The following is an 18727-nucleotide window of genomic DNA, read 5'->3' as shown; positions in this document are numbered from 1 at the left end:
TTCAGACTTAAAACCAGTGTATGTTAAATAGAGAAACCATTTAAAATGTGCTTGCTTTATGAGCATTTATAGAAAAAAAACTGCCTTCCTAATCGGCAGCTGAACTACTGTATTTTGCCAAAAGCTTGATTTTGCTCTCATCAGCACTGCGGGAGCAGCCTCTGCCTGGAAGGAGGTGATGCTCCTTATAAAGTGATAGAGCTGGAAGTGCTGGGGCACCTTCTGTTTTCTTAGGCCTCCCAGATACCAGCGTGGGCTCAATAATATGAGATCTATTAGCAATTAATACTGAAGCCTAATTCAGTTTTATCTTTAAGGTTCGTTTTCACTTACGGCTTAAGAACAAGTAAAAATATTTGCACTGAAAGCCCTTCTCTAAAGTTGTTTTCTTTTTACTAAAAATGTGTATGTAACTCTTTAGTTTGTTTATCCTTTTTTCTGGGGGAGTAGCAAGAGGGTGATCATAACATTATGAAATCGGAAGAAGCCTTAGTAACCAGTATCATGTGAGTGTTAATCATAATGCTGCAGTTAAACTTTCATTCTGTTGCTATGAGAGAAACTGCTTAATTTTAAGTGCATTGAATGTTTGGAACTGTCACAAAAGATAATTTCCCAATAAGGCTGGGAAAGATCTATAGTTATTCAAAATATGCTTTGACGGTAAATGATTTTTTCATTCAGTACAGCACAGGAATGAAGGCAGTTTTTGCTTTTGCAGAAGTTTATAGGAGTTGTTTTGCCTAGAGCTTTGTGAAAACAGCAGGAATTAACTCTCGGGGAATTTTTTTTCTTCATCACAAGAAGTCACCCTTGTAACCTCTGCCATTAAGTCCCTGCCCCACATTTGGTTTTATTTCTTGATATTCCATATTGTAAAACTTCATAACATTACAGCTTGTGGCAGCTTATTAGACGCTATCTGCTGCACAAATTGAATTTGGGAGCTGTTTAAAGGCAGTGCAGATTGTATGTAAAAATGCATTACTTGAAAGAAATGGCAAATGCACTTTAGATGATAAAGTACTTTGAGTTGAGGACCTGCAGGGTTTTTGGTGTTAAGAGTTCGGCTATGACCTTAATAGAAGCAGTGATTGAGAAAGAATGGCCAGCTCCCCCGCTCACTTGAACTTTAGCTGATCCATTGCAGACAATTGTCAGCTGCATGTAGCAGGGAAATGCAGTCAACATCCAAGAAATAAGGTTGCTGAAATTAAAAATGGGTTTCTACCAGTCTGAATTTTAACTCTCTTATTTAAAGTTACTGAGAGGTCATATTGCACATAGTCCTGTCGTTGCTATTACATTTCTGTTTGGTCTTAAAGCCTGCTTTGAAAGTTTTGTTTGCATTGGACATTTTTAACCAAACATTGTAGAAGATCCTTGACTACTTATAATCAGACTTGTTGGAAAAGTCTCGCGCTGTTCGTCAGGCTAAAGATGAGCGGACATTTCATATCTTCTATCAACTACTAGCAGGAGCAGGAGAACACCTGAAGTGTAAGTTGAGAATCTCATTTTGTAAACTTCTTGCTTCTGTGTGCTGTTTGTTATTTCAGTGTTAACACAGTTGTGTTTGAACTACTCGTTGGTCTTTATTCTTTGGTCTTGAAACAGTGAGTTTTGAAAGAAGAATGGAAAGCCACGTGGCTTTAGTTTGAAATAACTTCTGTGTTTTATCAAGCGTGCTGTCAAGCAACTGATGCATTTTAAGCAAACGGCTCCTACGTGACAAAGTGCAGTTTGGGCAGTCTCTGGCTGGGAATCACTGGAGTGAAACTACAGGGCTCCCAGCTGATAAATAACGAACCTGGTCAGCAGTGACAGCCGTATCTATCCTGGACTGTGCCTTCAAGCTGAGCAGAAAAACAGCCATTTTACCAAAACATAATGAAATCCTGTGGCTTTCTTCAGCTGTTGCAGTCCTGTGTTGGTTATCTTCTACTCTTCCTGCCTCCCCCCAGCCCTTAGTAACTGGGAATTTCTGTTAGGTTGTGATAAGTGAAATTATATGAAGGTACAGACTTCAGAGAATTGATCTACTTTTTCTCCTCCTGTAGATGAACTGGTGTTTAGCTTCTTTCATGTGGTAATCATCAATACCGAACTCCATTTCTGCCTGTTTCTGTTACTTTTCAATGGGGATACTTCTTTTAGGATATCGCAGATAGGGATTTGAGTTTTCGCTAGATCTAAGTCGGTTAACGTTCCATTTACATAATACATTGAAGAGCTAATGTAGGTTGCTAGAGATAGAGATTCTGGGAATCTGACTTCAGCCTCTAAGACACGCTCATATTTTTACAGTTTCAGAAGCTGGCGTATAATGGCTTGTAGCCATATTTGAGGGATGGATTTCGTAAAGCATAGTTTGTGCATTTAGTGAGAACAGAGTACAGGTGTGAACAGCATTTCTTTAGCTTATTTTTCTGTCTCTTTCCCTTCCCCCCAATACAGCTGACTTGCTGCTTGAAGGATTTAACAATTACAGATTTTTATCTAATGGTTACATCCCCATTCCTGGGCAACAAGACAAGGATAACTTTCAGGAGACTATGGAAGCCATGCATATCATGGGATTTTCACACGATGAGATCTTGTGTAAGTTACTGAGTCTTTTGGATTTTTCAAGTATACTTTTTTCTCTTGTGCACATGCATTTGCTAACTTAATGTCACCAGATTTAATGTTGCTTCAGTGTCTTTGACAGCCTGCAGCAAGTGTTTGCTTCACATGAGCTAGAGTTTTTAAAGCCATTTGCCCCAAAAGTACGGTACAAACTTTATTTCCTTTCTAAACTTGTACTCTGAATTCGAAAGTCACGTGACACAAGTAACAGAAAAATAATTTATTAAGCTGATCAGTCTTCAATTAAACTGTTGCATATGTCATTTGTTAACACAGCAATGCTGAAAGTGGTGTCTTCAGTGCTACAATTTGGAAATATTTCCTTTAAGAAGGAGAGAAACACCGATCAGGCTTCTATGCCAGAGAATACTGGTAAGCTGGTCACATTTGTATGGCTTCCTTTAACCTGCGCTGTAGTTTTCTTCCTGCCATTTGTTCAGTGCGTATCTTTAAAAGTTCTGAGCAGTCTTCTGAGCTTCCTTGACAGCATTCTGTGCCAAAAAGAGGCCATGACTGTTGCGGTGTAGCCAACAGGCAATTATTAAAACTCTCCTAATCCATTCTCATAATGCAGACAAATTTAAGGATCCTTCAACAGAATTTATGGTGTTTGCATTGCTTGTAAACTTTGAATAAATATTTCAGTTGTAGCCTTGTTTATTGCTATCTACAAAGACTTAAGCACTAGGAAAAAGTGCACGCTTAAATCGGTTTGTTTTCTTTGGTTCTTGACAGCAGTTTTCTTGCCAATGGTAAGAGCCCTGGAGGCAAGCACAACTTCCATAGCGAAATGGCTGAACATAAGAATGCTGTATTTGGAAAAATCTGATTTCTGAAGTGGGATGGTGGTGTGACTGAGATTTAATTTATCAGTTAGTACCTGCAGTGCAATCAGCATTTTGAGGAGTATATTTCTTCACAAAATGAAATAGCTGCTGAAGCAATTGCAGGTTTTTAACGGAGTACTTCAGTGCCAGCCTTTTAAATGCTCTTAAGGAAAGTTGGCTTTGAGAATTGGCATCGGTGGAAAGAGCAGTAAAAACCACCATTCACAGGACCTGCCGCACATGCACAACTCAGATTCTTGTCTGCGTCTCGTTAACTGTCCTACATTGCTGTGTGTGTCGGGTGCTTGCAATGTCCAAGACTTGCCATTTCTGAGGGTGGTGGCCGGCTGCCTGAAGTGCTCCAGCAAGCAGGTGTGGGTTAAAGATCAATAGCCATTGACTTGGCATTTGGCTGGCCGTTGCCACTGAGGCTTGCAGTGAGGGGAGGAAAAAAGGTTGGCTGAAGGATTATTTTTTGGGGTTTCTAGTACCAGCTTAGACAACTCAACTGAGTCATTGTCTGTTTAGAAGATGTGATGTAGAAAGATACAAATGATTCTTACTTCCTGGATATCTTGATTTTTGTTCTATTACCATTGTTTTTTAGACCCTCTCCTTCTTTAAAAACCATAGTATAGTATCCGTTACACCACATTACCAAGCTGATGCTCATGGCTACTTAATATTTTCAAGTTGTTGTTTGTTTGTTTCTGGTTTTTCTTTTTTAAAGATCCTGACAGCACTTGCTACTTAAAGCTTACAATTGTTACGTGTCGTCTGATGTGCTGATATGTGTTTTTATACTCAAAGCACAGAAATGCGCCTTTATGTAGCTGAAGTGAAGGGAGTGCTCCGTTTGTGATGCTACCCTGATCTTACTGATAAAGTTGTGTGTTGATTCATGAATGCTTCTAATGAATATATGTCCAGACAGAGAATCTCACCATTAGGAGCTAGCAGTGGTGTATTGAATACCAGCTGAAAAAGAATCATAAATGCAGAGGAAGTTCTTATACATTGGTGTAAAATCTATTTTTCCAATACTGATTTGAAAAAACAGCTTTTTTCATTTTGACAGTAAAAAAGGAAGCTGTCAGATTACAAAGATAAGGGGTTAAAGTACGTACTGGATAGTGTGGAGGGCTTCCTGCTAAAGGGCAGCACTTACCCAGACCTAAAAATACCTTTAGTGTCACTTTCATTTTTAGAAGTATGGAATCATAAACACCTAACCTACTGGAAAACTGATTTAGAAAAGGGGATTGATGCAGCAAGAATACGTAATGATGGTGTGGGTAACGTGTTATTTCAAATAATGAGCGTGACACCGGGAGAGTTCATGCTGTTTAAAGAAGTGTGCTGGTGTTTGCATTGTTATTCTATATAAAACATTAAAAATCCACAACATATTTTGATACAGTCTGTAATGGAAGCGTTACACTGGCATACCTGCCTAAATTGAAGCAGATTTTAAGCAACCTTCAGTATGATGGAGTTTGGTGTTTGATGTGCCCATACTGTGTTTTGTTTGGTTTTTTTTCTGGAGATGAGAGAATGAACGCTCCCTTTTAAAGTAACAAAATGAGCACTTGTACATGGGCTATGGACTCTTACGTGATCTCCCTGCAGTTTCATGAGATCTAGTGTTTTCTGCACTCCCCTAAGGAAATTCAGCGTTGTGCTTCTGCAGAGGCTTCCATCAGCCCTTGGGCCGGAGGCCCTGCAGGCACGAGCTGTGTGATAGGGTCAGTCTGTCCACAGACAGAAGTGCATCTCCTAACTGCTGTTTTGAATGGCAGTTCAATTTTTAAGCTGGCACATGACAGCCTTTGTCAGTAGCTTGTTTCACCCGTGTTGCTAGCTGCTGTGGAGGATTTAAGTGCTTCCATTTATTTTGATCTCCAGTCGCACAGAAACTCTGCCATCTACTGGGAATGAATGTAATGGAGTTCACCCGGGCCATACTGACACCACGCATCAAAGTTGGTAGAGACTACGTTCAGAAAGCCCAGACCAAAGAACAAGTAAGTTTTGGTGCTTTAAAGGTGAAGTGAAACTGTGTATCATCCTGATTGGCTGTTAATAAAGAAAATTGGGATTGTGTACTGCCACTGGCTTTGTTTAAGGAAACCTTGCCCTTTCCTTGACCTTCTGCTGGGTCCATCCTTCAATGTCATTGTTGTACGTATCAGACACACAGGGAGCTTTTTTTTTATGGAACAGGTTAAAAAACAAATTTTCATAACATTAATCAAACTATGTATTGTGTCTACTGCTTATTTTCATTCCTCAGTGCTATTAAGTCCATTAATTTCTGTTACTTATTTGTGATAACATCCGTCTCTGTGTTCTTTTGATGACTTTCTCCAGGGTAAATAATTTTTTCTGTTTGGATTTTCAGGCAGACTTTGCAGTGGAAGCTTTGGCAAAGGCCACCTATGAACGTCTCTTCCGCTGGCTTGTTCACCGCATTAATAAAGCTTTGGACAGGACCAAACGACAGGGAGCGTCTTTTATTGGAATTCTGGATATTGCTGGATTTGAAATCTTTGAGGTACTTCAAAACACTGCTAATCAGATTTTTAATGTGTGCTCAGGACTAACTGTAGAGACACTTCATGCAAGGCTGCAGGAGGGTTTTCTTTTGCAGCATGCAACACTTAGAAAACCCTAAATTACAGTGCCAAAAAGTTATGCTTCAATCTAAATAAGTTTTTATACGTGATGGTATTTTCTACTATGTGTAAGTTTAATTACATATAACAAGGAACATAAGAGATTTGTGTAATGCATTTTTCAATCTTGTTTACATTGTATTTGAACGTTACAGAGTTTTGGAGAATTGCCTTGTAAGGTCAAATTTTTGACTTTCAGATATGTGACAAATTCTGTTGCTGATTTATTCTTGCTTGCTAATGTTATTCTTGTAGTTGAACTCCTTTGAGCAACTCTGCATTAACTACACGAATGAGAAGCTTCAGCAGTTATTTAACCACACAATGTTTATCCTGGAGCAAGAGGAGTACCAACGAGAGGGTATAGAGTGGAATTTCATTGACTTTGGACTGGATCTGCAGCCCTGCATTGACTTAATCGAAAGACCTGTAAGTCTGTGCATTAATAATGCTCTAAGGAGAAGAGGTTAGACTTCTGAGTTTTTCTTTTACTGTCTGCATATTGTCACAAAAAGTGAATTAATTTGAATGCTGAAGTCCAAAGTCTAAAATAGTGTGTATTAGTAAAAGGATTTATCCTTACAGGAGTTTGCCCAGACTTTAGGGTAGAACACTGAGCTAAAGATACGAAGCTACTATTTTTATACTTTTTCCCCCCTAGTACTAATGATGTGTCTTTAATCCTGTCACTTTCATATTAAACCATGCCATTGTGGCTCAGTTAGAAAGCTTTACAAGACTTACAGTGAACTTTTTTTTTTTTTTGTTTGAGATCAATAGCAAAATTCCTGAAACTTCCTTTGGAGTAGAATTTTCCCCATAAATCTACCTTGCAAATAGGAAAACAGTATCTTAAGGGTTGTTTTAGTCGCTCTGCTTTTAACATATTCCTCTGGTTGCTTAGTATCTGGAAGCTAAGAGGGCTTCAAAGCAGGAGGCCCTGGTGCAGGAGATGAAAGATCATAATTCCTGAAGGTTACCTTTCTTCACACCTCAGAACTATGCTGTCAAAATCATTTTATGACCTTTTAAATTAAACCTTGAGCGTTGTGGTTACTACTCTCTAAATTTTCATGTGTGTATTCTAGAATGCACGTAAGCTGCCAATGATGCTGTGTGTCCTGAAGAGCAGGAAAGCTCATGAGCTGTGTTCTTGTTTTTCTTTAGAGCAGGGAAAGGGCAATCTTGCTTCAGTTATTAAAGGTTTGCACTTTGTGTGTATAACTTAGAAAGTTCTGCCTTCTTGGAAGGTAAAAATCTCTGCCAAAAAGCCTCAGGGGCTAAGTGTGGATGCTTTCAGCATGCTGATATTTAGGTGAATATCCTGAAATGCATCAACTTACTTGATTTTTTTTTTTTCTTTAAAGCAACTGCCATTATCTTCATAGTTGTGCTGTAAATATGATGCCATGTAGCAGACACATAGAAATACCTCTCTTCAAATGTGTAAACTTTACATTCACTAGAAACTTTTGAAGTATAAATCATTATAAACCTTGTTTTTTCGAACGCTTTCCTGTGTACATCAGTGTCTTCTCTGAGGGAAATGATCCTGTCAAACAATTCTACAGCTGTAAAATACAGACATTGGTTGTTCCCTACTTCACTTAAAGAATAAACAGACCTTGAAACGAAATGCTTAAATTATATGGAAAGAGAGGGAGTATATGAAACTATGCTGGCTGCTCAGGTTAAGCCTGCTGAATCTTTGGATGCTGCTGCTGCATATCAACACAGGGCTGAGCAAGGGGAGGCTCAGTGGCTGCCACAGTAGGACCGAGTGGCTGAGAGGGATCATTTTCTTGAGTTTAGCCCACACTAAAGCATGACATTAACTACTGTGCAAATGTGGATGAACTGTTGTGTACGTACATGTCACAGAAATATTTGTGGGGGTCATCTATTCCAGTCCCTGCTCAAAGCAAGGCTGTAGGCAGCACTAGATCAGGTCTGTCATGTCTGGCTCTGTACACATTGGAATGAATTGGTTGGAACCAGTCATAATGTCCTTCACTGACCTGGACTCCCCCACAGCTTTTAATTTAAATCAAATTGGAATCAGTTTAGATAACTTACTATGGCATTCAATGCTGTGCTTTAAATAATAATTTCTTAAAAATAGATATATTAAATATTAACAGAAATTAAATCCAACTGAATTTCAGGCAAATCCTCCTGGTGTGTTAGCATTACTGGATGAAGAATGCTGGTTCCCTAAAGCTACTGACAAGACATTTGTGGAAAAATTGGTCCAAGAACAAGGAACCCACTCCAAGTTCCAAAAGCCAAGACAGCTAAAGGACAAAGCAGACTTCTGCATTATTCACTATGCAGGGAAGGTAAGGTTAAATGTTAAATACTTGATTAGAAATGTTGCTTTTGGGAAAGTACTAAGCAGTATAGCTATCAAATTTAGAGATACTTGTGCAGGAGGGTGACCTTGTTTAATTTTGTTGAACATGTTCAGGAGAGCTCTGATGGAACTTGTTACCCAACAGGCAGAACTGAAAAATATAAATTAACATCAAATTAAGCAAGTATTTCAGTTTCCTTTAATTTTGTTGTCAGGTCTTACAGGTGAGGGTTTTTTCAGGACTCTATTTTAAGGAATCTTTTCTGAATACCAGTGTTTCCAAGTTGGTAGTAGTGCTTGAAGCAGGGCTGTGTCAGTGTGCCATCTTCACTTTTATCTCCTTGGTTCACGTAAGACTTTCTGTTTATCACATTTTGTAGGTAAGCTGATGCCTTTTCATTTCTACTGTGAGTTTAATTGTTCAGTCTCCCGCTAAAGGGGACAGAGCTCAGGTGCATTGTGAACAGGCCCATGAAATAACTACAATTCTTGTGTTTTTGTGGATCCTTTGTGATCACCAGGTCTATTCTATAGGGCCATGCTATGTAATTAGTTTCATAAGGAGTTAAAACTTAATCCTAGTACCAGGTTTTGTCCTGATATTTAGAAGAAACAGGCTGTGTGAATGATTAAGAACTATCCTTTAATTTTCATTTAAAGTACTAATGGTTTGTTGTTATTTATTTGTTGATGTGAGTACTGGGTAATTGTAGCAAAAAGTGAACTAAAGATATTAATACATTGTATTGTATCAATATTTACAACAGTTAATTCAGAAATACTGAAATCATCACTGTTACTGCAGTTAACAGTAGGTTACTTTTAGGTAATCAAAATGAAGTAAAACAGCTTTGTGCCTGACTGCTAGGAAGTAGGTGTTCTGAAGGACGGTTTACTTCTGCCAAACTGAGTGGGCATTTCTGGAATAGTGGCATTGCATATTTTCCTCTTACAGAAGGCATTTTTCAGTTTTTGATCAGAATGTGTATTCCTTTAAAACTATAATTATTTGTAAAAGTGCATTTTTTATGCAATTACTAAGATAATGATCTGATTTGGTTTTGGGTGCTGGAAGCCTTTAACTGTGGCTTTCCTTCCAAAGCCCTTATTTAAAAATAGAAAACTTTCAGTTTGGTTGAAGCAAAAACATGCTAGTCTATATAGAGGTTTTGTTGGACTTGGGGAATTTTAGGGCTCTCTTTTGGGGTTGGGATGAATCCTGTGTTAGTAACATTGAGTTTTCAACTGCTGAGCCATATTTTAACTGCAAACCACAGAACTGGTTCTTTCACAATAAAAGCTTTGCTTGTTTTCTTTGTAGAACAAGGTGTTTAAGTATAACTGCTATGGTGAAATTAAAAAAATTCATGCTTCAGCACATCCTTAATTTACTCTCTAGTAATTTAGATAAAGTAATTAGAATCTACGCTAGAGTTGTTTTTACACCTTCACAGTGAATGTGAAGCCTTATTTCGGCAATAACATTAGGCTGAAAATGTATACCAGCTATTAGTAAGCAAACAGATTGCAAAATTTTTAAGAAAAACTCCCATTTACTTTTTTGAAAGAATAATAACTTTTTGTGGCACTTGTGCCTCCTTAAAACAGGTCAAACTAACTCATACCAAGCAAGTATCAAGAAGGAAATAGGAGGAAAACATCACTATAGTATTCTGAAAGCTTTTTTTTGGTGCTTTTGAATTTAAACCTAAAGCTGGTAGTCCATCTGATCATGTGCAACGTGGCTGCTTTACAGGTAGACTACAAGGCAGATGAGTGGTTGATGAAGAATATGGACCCCCTGAATGACAATGTGGCTACGCTCTTGCACCAGTCTTCCGATAAATTTGTTGCAGAGCTTTGGAAGGATGGTAAGAGATCATGCTCTGAGCACACAAGTTGTTAGCGATTTTACCTTGCTGGATGAGTTCGGGTTTTCTTGTGCTTGTTCCCTCCTCACCCTCCACCTCTACGTTGTAAATATCAACATTTTCTTTATTGTTTAGCACTGAAAGTACAAGGAAGCTGGGTTGCACCTGTGGTCCCTTGCACATGTACCATTTCTGAGTAGCAGCTTCTCATGTTCATTATTTGAACTGATACTCACTTACTTGTTACCCTGTGTCAAATTTCATGTAGAATATTGTCCAAAACTCTTAGTTGAACTTGCTGCAGTGAAGTCCTGAATGTAAACAGCTGTAGTGGTTCTTGCTGTTAATAAAATGTTGTCTTTTGTGAGCACCAGCATAGTTGTTTCATGTGCAGTGGTGGGTGATAGCCTGGAAATCTGCATCTCCTAAAATAAAATTAACAGCCATACTAGTGCTTAGATATTGCATATTAAAATCAAATGCAATATATTCTTACTTTAAGCGTACACTGTTGATGTGCAAGTAAACTAGCTAAACAGCTTAAAGTATTTTTCAACATTTCTACCAAAATACTCTAAAAAGCAGAAATAGCCAAATAAATACTTAGCAGGGACTTTTCTGTTCTAGTTTTTAACATCACATACCTACATGCCACAGTAAATAAATCTTGTAGTTTCTTATTCAAGGATGAAATTAAGCTTGTTATATAGATGGTGCTGTAGGTTAATACCGAGTTTCCCTCTTACTTGGTTCAGCTACAGAGAGCAGTTTTATTGAATATATAAGGAACTTTTTGGTTGGGGATCTGCTTCTTCCCTTTTGAGTACACGCACAGAAGCAAAAGTGTTTTGGTCCAAATATTCAAAACCTGCTTCCACAGATAATCGAAATGTGCATGGAATATGTTGTGGCCTAATTGCTTTTGTAGCACAGTTAAGTCTGTTTGCAATTGATAAACCTGTTCTGTATACTAACTGAAGTGTCTTGTGTATCTGCTCTTCTGTCTTTCTGTTTTTGCTGTTTCTCTGCCTTAGAGATTCAGAATATTCAGAGAGCCTGTTTCTATGACAATATTACTGGTCTTCATGATCCACCAGGTGAATGGATGTAAAAACAGTAGGCCTACTAAAGGCAGGGCTGTTGTATCTACAGGAAAACCATTTTTGCTCGTAGGCTTGCATGAACTTTTTCATTTCATGCTAAACTTAGGTATACCTCCACAAGGCAAATGGTCTCTTGAGTGCATACCTATTCAGTTGCTGCTGCATACATATAACATCTCTATTTTATGCATTGCATTTAAGCATTGCAGGTAAAAAGGTTTGTTGCTTCCTAGTTCCATGTTGAGATATAGAATTGCTTCTTAAGTGATAATCCTGGTATCTCCAAGCATTTGAGAGAATGCATAAGCTTTGTAACACTATCAAGCTTCTTTCTGCAGTCCGACATTGACAAAACTCTGGAACACTTTAGAACGTGGATATATTTTTGGGGAGGAGAGCTGAGGAATGTATTGAAGTATCAGGATAAGTGCTGCAGTTGTAGTGTGGGGGTAGTAAGTGAAACAAACTTCTTCCAGACTTGTGGGAATTGTTCTGTTCTTTAAAAACCTCTTAATTGTAATATATCCCTTTGCAGAGGCTGCACATATTTTTTTACTTATTGAAAAATCAACTAATCCACTTCTTTGGAATATCTTTTTGTAGATGCTTTAGACATTTTATCCAGCCTCTTCTTCATCCTTCTTGGATTGCTCTCCCCAAGTCTGTGTGTTTGTGAAGGTTGTGCCTTTGAAGTTTTGATCTTTGCTTGGGTATCTCCCACTACTCATGATACATCACATACCTGAGGAAGCTAGTGGTGTTTCCTGAAGTAATTACTAGAGGGCTTGCATTCAGAGGCTTTAGCCAACGTAGTATTGTCCAGTCCTGCTGTTCAATGACTGCTCTTAACCTATAGGGAAAGCTTACACATAACTTTAATAATCCTCTTTGAAACATCAATAACCAGCTTAAAGCTGGAGGACAGAGAGGAGCAAAACAAAAGATGCACAATTATCAGATATATGTAAAAAATTTTTACAAGTACGTGGCCAAACAAAGTTGAATGGTGTCCAGTCATTAGTGGTGTCAGGTCGGTGCATGTTTCTATTATTTACAAGCTGTTATGTTCATCTTTTGTAAGACTGATTGCTAATTTCTATCCCATTTCTGGTGTAGAACTGAATTCTGCTTTAATATTTGGGATATGTTCTTATGAACAGCTTACCACCTACTTACCATTCTAATTTTAATAAGCCTCTTAAATTCTTTTGTTCAAAACTGTGGAGGATCTGGGCTCTGCTTTATACTACATGGAAGACCTAGAAGTGATTATTCAAACTTGTTGCCCTGTATTTTTCTGCTTTTAATTTTCCTTTTTTTTTTTCATAGTCCTTTGAAAACCAGTTGAGTACAAGAATGAAATAAAATGTTACTTATTTGTCATATACAAAACTAATTCTGGTAGCAAAGCATAATTCCCTCTGCTTTGGTTTGAATGAATTTGAAGATAACATCACAAAATATAAATGGTAGCTACATATAGTTGCTTATTTCTGGCTGGCTAGCTTGGATTTCATGGAGAACCAACGTATGTTGTGTATTTGCTCAGTACTAAGAAGTGCCGACTAATTATTAAGGTGTTAAGCCACCTGTGTATTTTTTGAGTTGTTTAAATAATTGTTGACATGCACATGGAATCACATTCATGGTTTTGGCCTAAAAGGTTTTAATAACAGCAGTCAGATTTCTAATTTGTGCTTCTGAAGAAGAAATCATAGAGATCCTTACCCAAAATGTTCAAAAAATCAAAGAAAAAAATAATCTCTGTTCTGATGCTTCATGTCAGCTTTGAAGCACTTTGATGTGCAGTTTTCCTGTTTTGAAGCATGTCTTTTGGCTAGAGAGGTCCTTTCAGTTTTGTATAAAACTTGGAGGAATTCTTCAAAGTAGCAGACTAGCAGAAGTCTGGCAGATGTTGTTTTTTTTTTCCCTCATCACTGAAATAACATTATTTCCGACTCTTCTGTAAATTTTTATGCTTTCAAAACACTTTTGAACATTCAACAGAACTCAGATTTAATCTATATAATTATCATAAGTGACGCTGCGTTATATGCACAGGTGTCCAGTTGCAAATGTTCGACTTAGAAATATTTTGCATTGTAAAAAAATTCAAACAATTCCGAGTTTCCAGGCAGCTTCCTATCTCTTGAAGTTGACTTACAATGAAGAAAAGGGCTTTGCTAGTCATGTAGAACTGCAAGTAAAGAGCTGGATATTTTAGTCTGTACCTACTAAAGCTACACTACCCTGCTGTATAAGTTTGTGGCTTTTGTTCCACTGCTTCTGCACAGCGTCCCTAGTACATGCTGACTGCCTTGCCAACCGATGGCATCTTCTGTCATTTGTTCCGCAAAGCTTCTGCTGCTGCACTATTGCTCCTCTTTTTGCCTGTCTTTATACCTGACAAATATTAAAAGCCCACTTAATTATTTTTTCTTGTCCTTCCCAGTGGATCGTATTGTGGGTCTGGATCAGGTCACCGGAATAACAGAGACAGCTTTTGGTTCTGCATACAAGACCAAGAAGGGCATGTTTCGTACTGTTGGCCAACTGTATAAAGAATCTCTTACCAAGCTGATGGCAACGCTCCGAAACACTAATCCCAATTTTGTTCGCTGCATCATTCCAAATCACGAAAAGAGGGTATGTACTACAGATGCTCCTCTAATTCTTTCTCTTCATTAGCCTGAAAAACTTAAACTGCAATTTTTGATTACTACAAATTAAAGGACTAAAAATAACTTTTTTTTTTTTTTTTTTTTTTTTTATCCAGGCTGGAAAATTGGATCCACATCTGGTTCTAGATCAGCTTCGTTGCAATGGTGTTTTGGAAGGAATAAGGATTTGTCGACAAGGATTTCCAAACAGGATAGTGTTCCAGGAATTTAGACAGAGGTAACAACAAGAGCAGTCTTTTGAGTTTTTATGGCATAAAGTTCCTTGTTAAATAATTGAAGACACCCCTCGCCCCCTCCCCAAGCCAACTGGAAGAAAATCCCATACCATGTGTGAGGTCTTTGAGTGGCTTGAACTTGAAGCAGTTAAATACTACAAGTGTATTCTAAAGACAAGAGGGAAGGGGAAACAATCTAAAACAGACTGCTGGAGAAACTTTCTGGAGAAATTCCTTAGCTGTGCACTAGGTGACTATAGCTTTATGAGCTTATAATAATGTGGCTTATTGTTGAATGTAAAGTGTTTTTTCATTTGACTTAAAGGTATGAGATCCTTACTCCCAATGCAATTCCAAAAGGTTTTATGGATGGTAAGCAAGCCTGTGAGCGTATGGTAAGTGTTTATACCTAAACATTTTTAAAATATTGAAAATTTGAAACAAAAATTATCCTTTTCTTGAAGTAACAATGTGCTTGCCTGTCCATTTAGATCAGAGCCTTAGAGCTGGACCCCAACTTATACAGAATTGGACAGAGCAAGATCTTTTTCCGAGCTGGTGTCTTGGCACACTTAGAAGAAGAACGAGATCTGAAGATCACAGACATTATCATCTTCTTTCAGGCGGTCTGTAGAGGATACCTAGCTAGGAAGTATGTGTGCTTTTTTGATTTGATCTTCTCGTGGTCATTTTAAGCCTCTTTGGTTGGGAGCTATGCATTAAAACTTCCATTTCAGGAGAGATTTTCTTAAAAGTGTGTTGCCTGATAAACTGTAGTTGTGTTCAGGGTATTAGTGAATTTTTGCCTAATAAGAATTTGCACCTTCATTCCTTAACACTATCTCCTTTCCTTAATCTTGCCTTTGTGAAAATGCAGCTGTTTACGGTATAGCAAGTGGTTGCAAAAAAATCTCTCCTCCACTGGAGATTCTTAGAAGTACTCTGGAAAGCCTCTTTTTTGAAATTAAAGGACAGTTCAGCAGCTAATCCATCCTGATTTTATCTTTTTAAGTAGAAGTCTGTTAAGAGTAAGAACAAATAGCATTTATAATTGTTGTTTTGAAGATGGTGAATCCAGGCCTTGCTCTGCCTCTTTGTATAAGGAATGAGTGCTCATAAATCAGTGTATTCAGTGAAACTAAAAAATAAGCCTGTTCACGGTCTGCAAGTGTTCTAGGATTGGGTAAACTAAAAATTAACACAGACAGATGATCAGCCGTATTTAACAGGAAAGGTTTTGCTCTTTCTGTCTTCAGGGCCTTTGCAAAGAAACAACAGCAGCTGAGTGCACTGAAAATCCTGCAGAGGAATTGCGCTGCATATTTAAAGCTTAGGCACTGGCAGTGGTGGAGAGTCTTCACAAAGGTTCGTTGTATTCTGTGACTTCCTTTGGCTTTTGTAAGTAGGTGAGTGCAGGTTCTTACTCGTTCATTTCAAATCTTTGCAGGTGAAGCCTCTTCTTCAAGTCACTCGGCAAGAAGAAGAACTTCAAGCCAAGGATGAGGAGCTGATGAAGGTGAAAGAAAAACAGACAAAAGTGGAGGCAGAACTTGAGGAAATGGAAAGGAAACATCAACAGGTTTGTGCTGAAGATCAGCTTTTGATATCCAGAATGTGAATTTCACTATATCCCATGTGAGAGAGCGATGCTGGGGAGACACTTGTGAGCAAAAGCACTGAGAATCAGGCAAGCTAACTCTTTTCACATTCAGTTAAATATGGAATAGGAAGAGACAGCATGAGCCATTCCTCCAGGAAACACCATGTTAACAAAACTAAACTTTTTTTTTGGCGTTTCCTAGTTGACAGAAGAGTTTCAGTGTGTCGTTTTTCCTTTTCACACATAATTTCAGGTAGGGATCTTTTTCTGCTGGTAGAACAGGGCAGGTGGAGTAGGTGCAGTGGGATTTGTTACTTTAAACTGGAGGGACAAGTGAGTGAATATTGCTGTAGCCCTATTGCAAAACCTGGTATCTGGGCTGCTGGTAAAGCCCTCTGCTAAAAGTCTTTGGTTTTGAATGTTGACCAAGGAGTCAAGAATTGGAGCAGAACTTGGTGTTTGTAGTTGTCATGTATAACCGCTCATGAGGGACTTGGAAATGTCATTTTTACTACTTTCCTACCTTTCTGGTATATTTACAGCTTCTAGAAGAGAAGAACATTCTTGCAGAGCAGCTACAGGCAGAGACAGAGCTCTTTGCAGAAGCTGAGGAGATGAGGGCTCGCTTGGCCGCCAAAAAACAAGAGTTGGAAGAAATTCTCCATGATTTGGAGTCCAGAGTTGAAGAGGAAGAGGAAAGAAACCAAATATTGCAGAATGAGAAAAAGAAAATGCAGGGCCATATTCAGGTATGCTTTAAGATAACTTCATCTCCCCCAGGTTATTTGGGGTTTTTTTGGTGAAAATCAGATGGTTTATGTACTTCCTTTTGAATAATGGGTATCTTGAAAAAGGGGATACCTGAACTTATCTGTCTTTCAAAATATTCCAGGTACTTGAAGAGGAAACAAACCCCACATCTCACAGCTCTTGATGCCTTTTAATAAGTGTCCTTTAATGTGTGGCTGAGTATCTTATTTAAAACCATGAATGAATAGAAGCACGATACATTATTGCTTTTCTAGTCGTATCTAGCTATTTGTGCCAGTATCTGACCCATGTCAGCTGTAATACTGATGTCTAGATTCGTACTGAAATCAGGAGATCCGTCTCCTGTGGTGTCTCTTCTTAGGCACTTGCACTTCTACACCACATGCCCCGTTCATATGCAGTACACATAAAGCCTGATCTGATTTGGTTGTCATTAAGTAGACATAAAATAAACATTTTATTTTATGTTCAGAATTAGGAAGGTGAAAGGCTCTGAAGTGAGTGTATGTTTCCGAGACAGCATATTTCAGCCAAAGGTGAAATATGGAGCATAAAATTCCATGTGTATCACATGGCCCTTAATTTCATTACCAGATCATCAATAGTATAAATGAATCTAACAAAGCAAAGGCATTTTTAGTGTTAGAGCAGGTGGCTTTTTGAAATAATGCATCTTTGTCACCAAGTTAAAAAAAAAAAAAATTAACATGGGTAACCTGGAAAATGCATGGATGAAATTGCTTTTCTTCGCAGGATCTAGAGGAACAGCTTGATGAGGAGGAGGGAGCTCGACAGAAGTTGCAGCTTGAAAAAGTGACAGCTGAAGCTAAGATCAAGAAGATGGAGGAAGAGATCCTACTGTTGGAGGACCAAAATTCCAAATTTTTGAAGGTGAGACCAGTATGCATGGTGGAGATTCTGTACATAAGTAATAGTAGTGCCAAGTGATAGCTCTCAAAACATTTGAGACTGCTGTTACATTATCTATAAAGTTTGTGCCTGAAGATGTGTGGGGTTTGAACAGGTTGAAGCTGAGACACTTAGAGACGCTTCTGAACTGACCTTCAAAAGAGGGAGGTATTTGTTATGTATTCTTTCCAGTTTCATGAATTTTACAAATTCAAGAGCTGGAAACAGTGTTTGTCATAGCTACCATTGTTCTTTGCAAACAGATTTCCAAAAGCGTACAGCAAATGCTGTCCTAAAAGCAGGCCTCCCGTCTGTTAAATTCCAAGTCTCACTTTCGTGGAAAACAAATCTTTGTGCTTCTATACTATTCCAATTGATTCTTAATATTGACAGGTCAGTCACTTGACATAAAATCTGTATTTTATATATATATATGTGTGTGTATATATATGTGTGTGTGTATATATACATATAAATATATATATGTGCTGCATGAGACCTGTATATGGATTTTATATATTCAGTTACTTGTGCTGCTTAGAGACTTTTCAAATTGTGTTTTAGAAGTTACTCTTTCTCCCCTTTCTCCTAACTAGGAAAAGAAGCTGATGGAGGATCGAATTGCCGAATGTACTTCTCAGCTGGCTGAAGAAGAAGAAAAGGCTAAAAACTTGGCCAAACTCAAGAACAAGCAAGAAATGATGATCACCGATTTGGAAGGTTTGTTCTTACTACATTTGCCTATTAACAGCTTGGACATCGTGCTAGAAAGGAATGAATCACTTATTATGATGTATGCAGTATCTGGTCCAGACTGCGAAGTGTAACCTTATATGTAGATACCTTAATAGCTGTTATTTTTATCTTAATCTTGAAAGAAATTTGTGTCACTTGCAAGACTTGTTGCATCTGGCTGCTTAGTCTTTCTCATGTTTAACTTGTTAGGTTTTCATTTTTGAAAACCCATTTCATTTATAGACACACCCAGAAATTCATGTTGTTGCAGGCATCCCCTGGTAACAAGGTAGAACATCTGTCTCTTGGGAAGTTGCTATGCTTTTCTATAATAACACATTAGAACAAATATTTCTGGA

General features: G+C 38.1%; 1 protein-coding gene across 2 annotated transcripts in view; it reads left to right on the top strand.

Moving 5' to 3' along the window:
* MYH10 (myosin heavy chain 10) overlaps positions 1-18727 on the top strand; it is a 100411-nt gene that overhangs the window by 62920 nt on the left and 18764 nt on the right. For both annotated transcript variants that reach the window (XM_056343506.1, XM_056343587.1), the window contains 17 exons: positions 1402-1500; positions 2458-2601; positions 2905-3000; positions 5361-5479; positions 5857-6009; positions 6386-6559; positions 8296-8469; positions 10240-10354; positions 13910-14103; positions 14234-14355; positions 14679-14748; positions 14845-15005; positions 15610-15718; positions 15801-15932; positions 16496-16702; positions 17478-17615; positions 18230-18353. In XM_056343506.1, the coding sequence (XP_056199481.1) occupies positions 1402-1500; positions 2458-2601; positions 2905-3000; positions 5361-5479; positions 5857-6009; positions 6386-6559; positions 8296-8469; positions 10240-10354; positions 13910-14103; positions 14234-14355; positions 14679-14748; positions 14845-15005; positions 15610-15718; positions 15801-15932; positions 16496-16702; positions 17478-17615; positions 18230-18353 (2331 nt within the window). The remainder of the gene's footprint in view (positions 1-1401; positions 1501-2457; positions 2602-2904; positions 3001-5360; positions 5480-5856; positions 6010-6385; positions 6560-8295; positions 8470-10239; positions 10355-13909; positions 14104-14233; positions 14356-14678; positions 14749-14844; positions 15006-15609; positions 15719-15800; positions 15933-16495; positions 16703-17477; positions 17616-18229; positions 18354-18727) is intronic.

Source organism: Falco biarmicus, chromosome 1, assembly GCF_023638135.1.
Source record: "Falco biarmicus isolate bFalBia1 chromosome 1, bFalBia1.pri, whole genome shotgun sequence".
NCBI lineage: Eukaryota > Metazoa > Chordata > Aves > Falconiformes > Falconidae > Falco > Falco biarmicus.
The sequence above is the reverse complement of the archived record's forward strand: the minus strand, read 5'-3'. Positions and strand labels throughout refer to the sequence as shown.